At 37.7% G+C, this 13,321-nt stretch overlaps 1 protein-coding gene across 1 annotated transcript; it reads right to left on the bottom strand.

The window, feature by feature from the left end:
- Window positions 1-5,304: 5,304 nt before the first annotated feature.
- On the bottom strand, window positions 5,305-7,182 carry LOC120881560 (RNA polymerase II elongation factor ELL2-like). The gene has a single exon (XM_040265286.1). The coding sequence runs from the start codon at window positions 7,180-7,182 to the stop codon at window positions 5,305-5,307; it is 1,878 nt and encodes a 625-aa protein (XP_040121220.1).
- Window positions 7,183-13,321: the final 6,139 nt, after the last annotated feature.

Below are 13,321 nucleotides of genomic sequence, written 5' to 3'. Positions count from 1 at the left end.
CTTTTTCATGTTGTTAACTCAAGTGTTTTCTGTACGAATCCCAAGCCACAGTAAATATTCCTTGTTCTTCAGATAACTTGGAAGCTAATCCTGCTGCTCACTGATTTGTATTTTTGTTGCCTACAGGGAAAAGTAATCATATCAAGATCAGCTCTTTTTTTTTCATTAATTACTTACCTTGTACTAGACACAATTACTCTGTGAGGTAAGTGTTTTTGGTTTTTTTTTTTTTTTTTTTTGAGTTGAGTTGAGTATTATTATTACCAACACACAGATAGGAAAACTAACCTCCAAAGATATCATGCAACCTCTCCAAAGTTGCATAGAAAGTGGCAGGGTCGGAATTCAATTCGAGTTATGAATTCAAAACCTAGTCCCATGCCACAATGCATTAGCAGGAAGTCTTTGTTGTTAATTGCCCTGATTACGTGCTCATTTAGAATCTCTCTCAGTAGCATGGCTGTTGGATTACCTCATGTAAGAGTTTAAATTAGAACGGAGTTTGAATCTCAGGGAAACAAACAAACAAACAAAAAAAATATGTGTGACTTGCTTTATTGCAATATTCACTTTGTTGCAATGGCCTGGAATGGAATCTGCAATATTGCAGAGGCATACTTGTACTGCCAATGAAAATAATCATCGACTTGTAATTCTTCAATTTAATAATTAACATGTTCTTTAAAAGGAAAGATCGATTAAAAACATATACAAACTAAAAAACTGAGAGGATTCACTGCCAGTCAACCCATATGAAAGAATAAAAGGAGCTTTCAAGAAAAAAGAAATTCATATGAGCCAGAAATCAGAAACTAGAGGGAAGCCTGAAAACCAAGGGAAAATTCATGTAAAACTAAATAAATAGTGATCATACAGAAGTAGTAAGTTCCTACAGGCTATAAAATAAAATTAAATGAAAATAAAAGCACAGATGATGGAAAAGGATAAATTTGCAAAAAAAAATGTTCGCAGCAAAATTGTAATAACAAAAAAAGAAAAGAAAAGAGAGAGGAAAAAAAAATCTCTAGTAACAAGAAAATGGCTAAATAATGTGAAAGGCATGTGATGATCCAACATATAAGTGAAAAAATAAATAAGCTAATTATTTACACATCGGTGCCGGGGTTCAGCCCCGGTGGATCCAGGGAATTCGAAGTGGGGACGGCATTGGCGTGAGAAAAACTTATTTGTTTATTAATATAAGATTAGATTAAGAAACAATAGTGTAGTAGGAAAATTAAGTGGAGAAAGAAGGCTGAATAACTTGGATTATGTGGAAGACCAATAAAATTCCAGACAAGGAACTTGCACCATCTACATTGGGCCACTGACGCTCGCTTGAATATCTAAGGGTGCCTCACCTTTGGCTCCCTTTCGTGTGGGTCTTAACAGCCAGGGCAAGTAAGTAGACTTGGCGAGCCTCCACGCCCCAGATGGGAATTCAGCCTGAAATTAGAGTAAAGAGGAGAAGGAGGGAGAGGGAGAAAGAGAGAGAGAGACAAGGGGGAAACCAGTCCAGTGACTGGCTCCGTCCTCTATTGTTCAGAAGGCCTTTTATACTTTTGATAAAACATGGAGGTCAATGGGTAATAGAAAGTTATGCAGTGTTAGCAGCCCAGACTCTTATCAAAAACCAGGCTTTTCACTGTGCATACCTAATTGTATACACAAGTCTTAGGTGATTTACATCATCTTCTGGCCAAAAAGGCCAATTAACATTTTACAGCCTTTTTTCTGATAAGGGTTTGTCAACCAGAAGGCTTATTTGTGTTGATCTTCCCAAAGTCTGGTGCCATTCTCAGAAAGTACTAAATAAAGTTACATTCTTACATAGCAAGGACACAAGAGGAGTGCAGTGATATATAACAAAGAGAAAAGTAATTAACTGAAAAATCTAGTGTTGCTAACATCAAAACTACTATATATCTTTTTCCATATCCCATTTACATTGATTAACATCCTCCCAGGTGCCTAAAAGATAAAGAATATGGAGGCCTGGCAGCAGTCATTTGAGTCAACAGTGAAAACCCTCTACCAATATAATTTTTAGCTCTTTAGAAAAAGCTCTGTACCTTTAAGATGCTTTTAAGCTTTGTGCCTCTCGTGGTTGGGGGGCTGTGAGCAATTCACAAGCTGTAAGAGGTCCGGGGGAACCTGTTAGGCAAGCTAGAGAGCTATCAGAGGGGTTTTAACTGAAACATCCCTTTCAAATGCAGAAGACTAAAGCCCTGATTTGACTTTTTCCAAAGAATATTAGAAGAGTGGAAAAGCAGGCAGGTTCTTATTTTTTGGGGGGGTGGATGCTCAGGAAATTCCAGGGGGAAAACCTGAGGTCTGATTTGCCTTGCCATCAGAGCTCTGCTGCATGACCTTGTCATGAGTGGAATTCCTCATGCTGGCTCCTGGCACATCAGCACAAATAAATCCTAGAAATATAAGGTTGGCTGAAAAAACAAAATGACAAGTAGCTACAGTATGACATCATTTTCCCAAAGATTAAAAAAGTGAACAATATACTATTTAAAGATGCTTATAAATATAGTAGATATTAGCGATATCAAAAAATTAGAGATACCAAGGGAATATTTCATTCAAAAATGGGCACAATAAAGGACAGAAATGGTATGGACCTAACAGAAGCCAAAGATACTAAGAAGAGATGTCAAGACTACACAGAAGAACTATACAAAAAAATTTTATGACCCAGATAACCACAATGGTGTGATCACTCACCTAGAAACAGACATCCTGGAATGTGAAGCCAAGTGGGCCTTAGGAAGCATCATTATGAGCAAAGCTAGTGGAGGTGATGGAATTCCAGTTGAGCTGTTTCAAATCCTAAAAGATGATGCTGTGAAAGTGCTACACTCAATAAGTCAACAAATTTAGAAAATTCAACAGTGGCCACAAGACTGGAAAAGGTCAGTTTTCATTCCAATCCCAAAGAAAGGCAATGCCAAAGAATGTTCAAACTACCGCACAATTGCACTCATCTCACATGCTAGCAAAGAAATGCTCAAAATTCTCCAAGCAAGGCTTCAAAAGTACGTGAAACATGAACTTCCACATGTTCAAACTGGATTTGGAAAAGCTAGAGGAAACAGAGATCAATTTACCAATACCACTGGATCATTAAAAAAAAAAAGAGAGAGAGAGAGTTCTAGAAAACATTTATTTCTGCTTTATTGACTGCGCCAAAGTCTTTGACTGGGTGGATCATAACCAACTGTGAAAAATTCTTCAAGAAATGGGAATGCCAGACCAACTTACCTGCCTCCTGGGAACTCTGTATGCATGTCAATAAACTGCAATTAGTGCCAGACATGGAACAGACTCGTTCCCAATTGGGAAAGGAATTTGTCAAGGCTGTATATTGTCACCCTGCTTATTTAATTTATATGCAGAGTGCATCATGTGAAATGTCAGATGAAGTACAAGATGGAATCAAGATTTGGGGAGAAATATCAATAACCTCAGATATGCAGGTGGCACCACCTTTATGGCAGAAAGCAAATAAGAACTAAAGAGCCTCTTGATGAAAGTGAAAAAGGAGAGTGAAAAAGGAGAGTGAAAAAGTTGGTTTAAAACTCAACATTCAAAAAACTAAGATCATGGCATCTGATCCCATCACTTCATGGCAAATAGATGGGGAAACAATGGAAACAGTGAGAGACTTTATTTTCTTAGGCTCCAAAATCACTGCTTATTGGGACTGCAGCCATGAAATTAAAAGATACTTGATCCTTGGAAGAAAAGCTCTGACCAACCTAGACAGCATGTTAAAAAGCAGAGATGTTACTTTGCCAACAAAGGTCCGTCTAGTCAAAGCTATGGTTTTTCCAGTAGTCATGTATGGTTGTGAGATTTGGACCATAAAGAATGCTGGGAACTGAAGAATTGATGCTTTTGAACTGTGGTGTTGGAGAAGATTCTTGAGAGTCCCTTGGACTTCAAGGAGTTCAAACTAATCAATTCTAAAGGAAATCAGTCCTGAATATTCATTGGAAGGACTGATGCTGAAGCTGAAACTCCAGTATTTTGGCCATCTGATGCTTAGAACTGACTCATTGGAAAAGGAGTCTGATGCTGGGAAAGATTCAAGGCAGGAGGAAAAGATGACTACCTAGGATAAGATGATTGGGTGACATCACCAACTCAGTGGACATGAGTTTGAACAAGATCCAGGAGTTGGTGATGGACATGGAAGCCTGGCGTGCTGCAGTCCATGGATCACAAAGAGTCCGATACAACTGAGCAACTGAACTGAACTGAACTGATTTTAAAAGAAAATCAAAGGTAAACATAAATTTGGGGGAGTGTTTGTCACTTTCAGGGGAGGTGGGACAGGGACACAGGAAAGATAAGAGAACAAAGGTACCTGCAAAGAACTTGGGAATCTTCTGCTTCCTAAATTGGTTTTCAAGTTGTTAAGTATTCATTTTATTATTAGCCTTTCTATCGTACAAAAAACTGTCATTCTTTGCTATATACTAACTTTCTGTTAGACGATGGAAACAAACATTTACTAAAGACAATATTCATATTGTGGAAAAGATTTAAAAACTTAAATTTGCAAACATAATATTCCCTGTTTCAACTGGCAGTACTTTGAAGAGATAACATAGAATTGTTAGTTAAAAGCATTGCATGTTTGACCACATAAATTGTGCTCTCTAAGATAAAATCAAGTTTCGTGCTTGATCAACAAATAAACTTAATGAAACGAAAATGTGTACTGCTTGAAGAATCATAGTATTTTCTATAATTTTCTGAACATCTGTGTTTTAAGGCTGAACTTGCAGAAGTGTTAAAAAAGCAAAAGAGGCTGTGTTTATTCAAAAGTACTTTCCATTGCTCATTATAAGCTTTTATTTTTTAAATGTGTACAAGGTTGTTTCAAAGTCACTGGATCCTCAGAATGTTTTGAAAAGAACAAAAGGAATGAAGACAAATTTTGATGTAGAAGGGAACAGATGTAACAGCTTCAGAAGTACATAAAAGGTAAAATAAAATAAAAAGTAAATGATAAGAATAAATAAAAAGAAACTTAAAAACCAAAAAAAAAACCATAAATCAACATAAAACAAACTAATCAAATAAAAATAAAGAAACATAAAGCTAATAAATATAAAATTAAAAAAAATCATAAAAAGAAAAAGGAAAATTACAATAGTACTACTGATTGTTTCAACAGCGAAGCCTTCATCCTTTTAGAATCTTAGAGAAAGTAACTTGAAATTTTAAATAAATAAGCTTACATTTATTTACTCTGGTCCTAGAACTATTCTCAGGCTATGACTGTATTCACTGCTGGTCATAATTATTTATCAGCTCTTTAATGTGAGCCAGCTTGTTGTAGAGATAGTGGCATCTGAGTTTTTCTTCAAAATAATTGTGATTCATCTGTTTCATCTTCTGATATTCTAGTGAGATTTTTTTATTAATATCTTCATATTCTCTTGAATCTGGAGGAAACTGCTCCTTTTGTGAAGTTAAAAAGACAAATATTTTAGAAAAAGGCATCAACTTTTCATGCAAGGCCTTATATTCCTCATAATCTACTCTAAATTCCTGCTCATAACGCTCACGTTGCTCAGAGGAAATTATAGTGACATAGCTAGTCAGATAATCTGGAAGCTCAGATGTTGAACAACTCTTCCCAGTGGGAGTGCAAACCTTTGTAACTTCTTCACTTGAATTTGGTTTTGCACCTTCAACTTGTCTTTCACTCTCTGTCTGTTGTTTTTCTAAAATCTTAATACTGTACTCTTTGCTTTTTGTTTTATAGTCTGTAAATTTGTATTTGAATTTCTCACCAGTAAGTGAATGCTGTTTCTCCATATGCTTCGGATACTTCATTGTAACCGAAACAGAGGTTAATGTTTGCAGAGAGTGTTTACCCTGCTGGCACTCAAAAATTCTACTGCTTTGACTAAAACTGTCAACATGTGGGTCTTGAGTCTCAGGTCCTTCTGTAATGCTAGAATAACTACACTTAGAATAGACAGGCTGAAGAGAATTTGAAGTTGGAAGGTGGATGTTGGGCAATGATGGAGAGCTAAGACTGGTGGTAGATTCAGAGTATGGTGGGTGACCCATGGCAGATATTTCACTGGTGTTATTCATACAATCACTTGATGCTGGCTGTTGTTTAGTTGTCAGGTGAGATATTCTAACTTTTTTGTTCTTTGAATAATCAATGTCAGCTGAATTGTAAAGCTGTTCCTGAGAAGGAAAAAATATTTCATCTGTACTAGAATCTATAGAAAATTGTTGATGGTCGCTTCCAATAACACTGAAAAGTGGATGTACTTTTCTGGCAAGCACTAACTCAAATATCTGCCTGTCCAGCTCATTGTACCCAGGCCAGTCTCTTTGGAGCTCTTTAAAAACACAATTCTTTAAAGAATATGAACGATCCCGAGTATTCAGATGAGCTACTTCCTGCAAAAGTTTTCCAAGGGAATCCTTGTCCTCTGCAGTCATGCCGTCTCTCTGAAGTCGAACAAGAAGTTCATGTTTCTTGTAGTCCTTCAGTGCTAATAAGTGAATCACCCTCTCCCGATAGGGTCGCGTGTGAACACTATTTGGCACGCGTGATTTACGGACTGTGTAAGCCAGGTTAACAGGAGCTGTTCTTTTTCTCTCAGGCACTGGATCTGGAATGACTTGAGGTGCTTTCCGAATTGGCATTCTTTTTGCTATACATGGTCTTATGTATTTCCGTTTGTTGTGGGATTCCTTGTCTGCCTGGCTCTTTCTCACTTGCATCAACAGCTCAGAGTAGACTGCTGTACACTCCATCTCGTTTTCTTGCATCAGATGCAAGCAACTGGGCTGTAAAGGATAATAGCTGGAGACATCTTTTTGCATATGGTCTTGATGGTTGTTTTTATTCACATTTGACAACTGAAAGTGAAACCTGTATCCATCAGTAGGTGAATTGTCTGGGGGAATTTTCATAAACTCTGGGAGTCCTTGGAACTGAAGATAAGACTGAGGCATTACTGTGTTTCCATGGTTGCCACAGAAATCAATTGCCTGAATGGCTGGACTGGGAAGCTGCCTGCGTAGCACAAAGTCATGGGCTTGCCTTGGCTCTATACAGGCTGCCTCATCCACTGCCACCTCTCCTTCCTGAAGTACCACTTCCCCCACTTCTCTGCCTCCGGAAGCTTTCATATAGTCATATCTGTAAAGATCAAAGTTTACACAGTAAAATACTAATATTGTAAAGTAAAAAAAAAAAAAAAGAATGCCTTTCTTTGGCTGAAAATGTTTCTCTTAGGCTGTTGTTTATAAAACTAAGAGACTTTTCGCCCATGTAACAAAAGCAAAAAGTGCCTGGTTGACGTAGAACTTGGAGAGGTAAATGTGGTGGAAAGATCTAATCACTTTCCTATGTTCTTCCTTTCACATTTTTCATTCCTCTTCAGGAGGAACTATTAACCTTAAGTAGAAAATGCTGAATTATTCTCTGAGCTCAGTACATAATCTCTTCCCAGTAAACCCAACATCAAGTAGAAGTACTTAATGGGAGGATTAACAGAGGTCTCAAGCTTATGGAAACTAGAGAGGGCTTCCATATAGTATAATTAACATTAATTTCTCCTTGTATTTACTCTGACATGCACGTGGGCTGTTGAATCCTCCTTGGGATTGGAGCCTGCCCTATCAACAGGTGATCTCACTTGATAGCTAAACACGCTATTTTATTTAAATAGTGGGTAAAAGCCAACAGTTTAGAGGTGCTCATTTTTTCTTTCTCAACTAACCATCACCAGTGAGTAGTAGGACTTTTCAGCTCCTTAGCTTGCCCCTTCTGCCCATTATTCTGCTTCTTTGCATTTTCCCAAAGATGATCCTCAACAGATCACAGTATTACCCAGGTAAAGTTGCCCATGCTGAAAAAATCTTGCAGCCACTCATGCTAGAGGTGTACAGTGGAATTCCAGAATGTACACAGATTATAAGAAATTCCAACCAGTTCCAACAAATTTCACCCTAAAAATTATAAGGCACAATTCTCCCTCCTCAAGGTCTTCACATTCCTAGCCCATCTTATTTTCATATTTGTCAACCTTTACTGATGGCATCATCTTCCACCTTATCACACAACTAGAAAACCTCAACGTCATCTTCTGCTACTCCCTCAAATATACTTCTCATTAATTTTCCTCCAAAACAATTATTCAGCCACCAAATATATCATTCATCCAATAGCTAGTTATCTAATATCTATCACATGCCAAATAGTACTCTAGATACTTGGGAATATGGCAATGAACAAAACAGAAGCAAACAAAAATCCTTGTTCTCATACTGCTTACATTCTTATCAAGTCTTTCTGCATAACATTCAAATCCACTGCTTCCTCTCCCACACTACAGCCACTGTCCTAATTTAGGCCAAAAGTATCTTATCCAACATCATATCCTCTCCTCCTAACTTGATTTCTTGCGTGCCATCTTTTCTTCTTCTTTCTGTCTTCAAAATATCAACTATGATTCCAATCAACTTTAAAACAAGTCATAGTTACTTAAAGAATAAAATTAATGAAAAGGTGCTCAATATCACTAATTATCAGGGAAATGCAAATCAAATCACAATGAGCACCTCAGACCTATCAGAATAGCTATCATCTAAAAGACAAGAGATAACAAGTGTTGGTCAAGATATGTGGAAAAAATGAACATTCATGAACTGTTGGTGGGGCCATAAATTGGTACAATTACAATGAAGACAGTATGGAAGTTCCTTAATCAGTTAAAACTAAAACTACCATGTGATTCAGCAATCCCACTTCTGGGTATATAGTCAAAGGAAATGCGAATGAGATCTCAAAGATATATCTCCATTCCCATGTCCATTGCAGCATTGTTCACAAAAGCAAAAACATAGAAACAACTTAAATGTCCATCATTTGTTGAGCAAATGAGGGCATCATCAATACTCTACTTGTCTCATTCATATTAGGTTCAGCCCATTGAATTTCTACTCATCCATCCATAAGACCTTCCTCTACTCAAAACTAATACTTCCCTTCATGACAGTCCCAAAAAGCACAGTGGATCTATGAAAAACACCACACATCTTATCATTTATTACTCATGTGTCTGTCTCCTCTACTAGATTCTGATTCCATACCTGTGGCAACTACATTCTACACAAATTTGCATGACCCTTCCTTTTTGTCCCTAGTACCCCCCTCTAGAATTAGCAGGTGCAAAGTAGAAGGCACTCTCTAAAATATTGGTCAAAAGAATGAATAATAGTACCTTTGCTTTTCTCCTGGCAAAGATATATTACTGTCACACCAAGAGGTTAGATTAAGTCTGTTAATTACAGTGAGAGGTTCTGTTCCTCTTTAAGAATTGTTTCATGTTCTTGTTAACGTCCCAGTATTTTTGTATTTTAAAAAGTGAAATCACTGTTGCAGGGAGAATGCAAAATACTTCAGAAAAACCAATTAACTACTGAAATATATTCAGCCATATAATGTTCTAATGTATGCACAAATGCTTTTTTTAATTCTTCTTGGAGACCTCTAGTAGGCACAGAAAGTAATAATATATCCTTCACTATCTTTATGCAAATTCTGGAAGAATAAAATACTTCTAGGATAGTTCTATTCCCACAGGAAATAACAACAACAAAATATTACTTAGTAAGAGACTGGAAAGGGAAGCATAAATATCAAAATAGTACTAACAGACATAAAAGAAGACTTGAAAACATGAAGAAAGATTTCATGATTTCTGAAAAGATAATTTAATATTGTAAGGATGTCAAATATTTCCAAATTATTACATGCATCTACTAAAATCACAATAAAAACTTCAGCAGTACTATTTTCTTTAAATCTATCAAAATTATTATAAAATTCAACTGCAAGAAGAGTGAAAAGAATTCCCACAAAGGAGCTGATAACATGAAGCTACAATAATACAGTAAGGAACTAGCATAACACTTTGAAAATGAATAAAAGTGAACAGATATCTGAGATAGCCTAAGAATGTATTTAATAAATCATTTCAAAGTCCATCAGTAATCAATATAGAAGGGTAGATCATTGCATGAACACTGCTTAGACAAGTTGTGAACATTTTAGGAAAAATACCAAATTGGAGTCTTCTTTCAAAACATTGTAAATTCCAATGTATCACAGAGTTTAAAAAAAAAACAAACAAACACATAAATATACCTGAAATACAACATTGTAAATTAACCATAGTTTAATAAAAAGTTTTAAAATAATAATAAATAAATGTTCATATATACACAAAATAAAACCATAATATAACAAAGGAATTAGAAGTTAAATGTATTGGCAACAATAACATAGAAAAAAATGAGCATAATTTATTGCATACACAATAATTGTCATGTTAAAGTACACTCAAATTCTATCTCATCATGGTCAAAAATTGGTATCAAAGTAAAGAAAGGTTGAGAAATAAAACTAGATTTCTCTGAAGGCACACAGGACTGTAAAATAATTGCAACCCAAGTAAGAATGCTGAAAAGTTATTTGTATAGGCTTTAAGAAAAAGATAATCGATCAAATTATTGAATACTATCGTAACTTTCTTATTAAGTAGGTAGCAGTAATAAATTATGTTCTAAAAATTGACTTTCTCTTCCAGAGGTCCCAAGATGGTGGAGGAATATGATGGAGAGACCACTTTCTCCCCAACAAATTCATCAAAAGATCATTTGAATGTTGAGCAACTTCCACAAAACGACTTCTGAATGCTGGCAGAAGACACTAGGCACCCAGAAAGGCAGTCCAATCTCTTCAAGAGGAGGTAGGACAAAATATAAAAGACAAAAACAGAGACAAAAAATTTAGTGAGAGAGACTCATCCTGGGGAGGGAGTTGTGAGGAGGAAAAGTTTCCACACAGTAGGAAACCCTCTCACAGGTGTATATAGGGAGAATTTTGGAATCTTAGAGGGCAACATAACCAGGAGGAGAAAAAAAAAAAAAAAAACACAGAATACACACCTAGCCACAACCACTAGGGGAGACAGAAAAGTGGCTCAGATGCTCATGTCCACCACCAGTGAGTGGGGACTGGGCAAGGAGGCGCACACTCAATCATCAGTCCTTAGGGTAAGGACCAGGCCTGAATTCCATGAGGACAATCTGAGGGAGTAATGTGAGACAGCAACACAAACCCTGGGATCACCAGAGAGACAGAAATAAAGGACCATTTCCACAAAAGGCTCTAAGGCCTCATGCTGACCCCTGGTGCATTCACAGAACAAAGGATTGAGCAAACTGGCTGCCATATAGGGCCCCACCTCCTGGAGAGAGCTAGAGCTAGGAGGCAAGGGACTGCAGCAATCTAAGCCCAAGAGACTGCATCTTCCACCAAACTGTGAGCAGGCTCCCAGTTGCTAACCATATCTTCCTAGGATCCTGGGCAGTTGACATCTGCCAGGCGTATCAGAGCCTGAGATCAGCCCCCAGAAGAGATACATGGCACACCTGGGACTGTGTTCTCATGGCACACCCAGGAAACTGAGTGACCAGGACCAGGGAGGTGAATAAGATGCATGGCCCACCTGGGACCGTGTGCTCGCCAAGCACCTGGTCACCTGAGCTGTACAGAGCTGGGAAGGGCACAAAATGCACAGCCCATCTGGGTCTGTGCCCCTGTGAAGCACATGAGAACCTGAGTGCTTAGTCCTGGGAACTGAATGAAATGCAGGGCCCACTTGGGACAGTGCCCCTGCAGAGTACCCTGGAGCCTGACCAGTGTAGACCTGGGAAGTACACACTGCGTTGGGCTGTGGCAAACCCAGTGTAGTCCATCCACTGTGAACACTACCCACACATGCCAGTCATATTTATTTGCAGTGTTCCTCCCTCCCCACAACACAACTGAACAAGTGAGTCTAAATAAGTGGCCACCTTCACCCCCTAGTGTCAGGGCAGAAATTAGAAACAGAAGAGACTTGCAAACAGAGGAAGCCAAAATAAACAAAGAAGGGGGAACTGCTCTGGAAGTGACAGATGCATCAGATAAAACCCTGCATTTAATACTGGAGATTGTGCATTTGAGGGGCACCTATAGACCTTGAGAACAAGTACAAGCTGGAACAGGGGACTGTCTGACAATAAACTGACACCACACTGCCCACAACAGCTCCAGAGAAATTCCTAGATATATTTTTACTATTATCACATTAGTTTTTTGTTAAATTTAGTTCTTTATTACTCCTTTAACTTTTATTTTTATAGCCTAATATTACCTTTCAAAAAAAACCGATTTTTAAAAACAAATTCTACGTGTTTTAAAAATTGTTGTGATTGATTATGTTTTGTATTTTTTATATTGTATTTTTGAGAGTCTAACATTTATTCTATGTTTTTAATCTCTGTTGCTTGATATTTCTTTATCAATCTTTTACCTCTAAGAATCTAATTTTCAGTATCATTTTTCTCTGAGGGATTTGATAACCAACTTGATTGCTCTCTTCCCTTTTGACTCTCCCTTTTCTACTCCAGGTCACCTCTATCTCCTTCTTTCCTCTTCTCTTCTCTATATAACTCTGTGGATTTCTCTGGGTGTTCCTGGCTGTGGAGAATTGTTTTGCCAATAACCTAGCGGTTTTATCATCTAGGCTATATGGATGGAGAAGTCTTGAGGCTACTGTAGGAGGACTGAATGCCAGAGGCAGGAGGCTTAACTACAAAACTTTAGAACATCAGAGAACTCCTGACTGCAGGTAACATTAATAAACAAGAGCTCACTCAAAAGTCTTCACACCTACACTGAAACCAAGCTCCAGCCAAGAGCCAACAAGTACCAGTGAAAGACACACCATGCTAGTTCTCCAGCAAAACAGGAACACAACCCTGAACATGAAAAGATGGGCTGCCCAAAGCCATGCCAAACCTACAGAGACCCCCAAACTCACTACTTGACACATTACTGCACTCCAGAGAGAATACATCCAGTTCCATCCACCAGAACACAGACACAAGCTTCCCCAACCAGAAATCCCTGACAAGCCATTAGTGCAACCCTACCCACAGGGAGCAGACTCCACAATTAAGGGAGACCATGAACTTCCAGCCTGCAGAAACGGAACCCCAAACACAGCAATCCAAACAAAATGAAAAGACAGAGAAATATTCAGCAGCTGAAGGAACATGATAAAAACCCACCAAACCAAACAAAAGAGGAGGAGATAGTGAGTATACCTGGAAAAGAATTCAGAATAATGATAGTAAAGATGATTCAAAATCTTGAAAGCAAAATAGGGTTATAGATAAATAGACGAGAGACAAGGATTGAGAAGATGCAAGA

The sequence above is a fragment of the Oryx dammah genome, unplaced genomic scaffold, assembly GCF_014754425.2.
Source record: "Oryx dammah isolate SB20612 unplaced genomic scaffold, SCBI_Odam_1.1 HiC_scaffold_23, whole genome shotgun sequence".
Lineage (NCBI taxonomy): Eukaryota > Metazoa > Chordata > Mammalia > Artiodactyla > Bovidae > Oryx > Oryx dammah.
Note: the sequence above shows the minus strand (reverse complement) of the source record. Positions and strands in the feature narration are given on the sequence as shown.

Coding starts and splice junctions, on each gene's coding strand:
- LOC120881560 (XM_040265286.1), bottom strand. CDS start 7,182: ATGAAAGCTTCCGGAGGCAGAGAAGTGGGGGAAGTGGTACTTCAGGAA.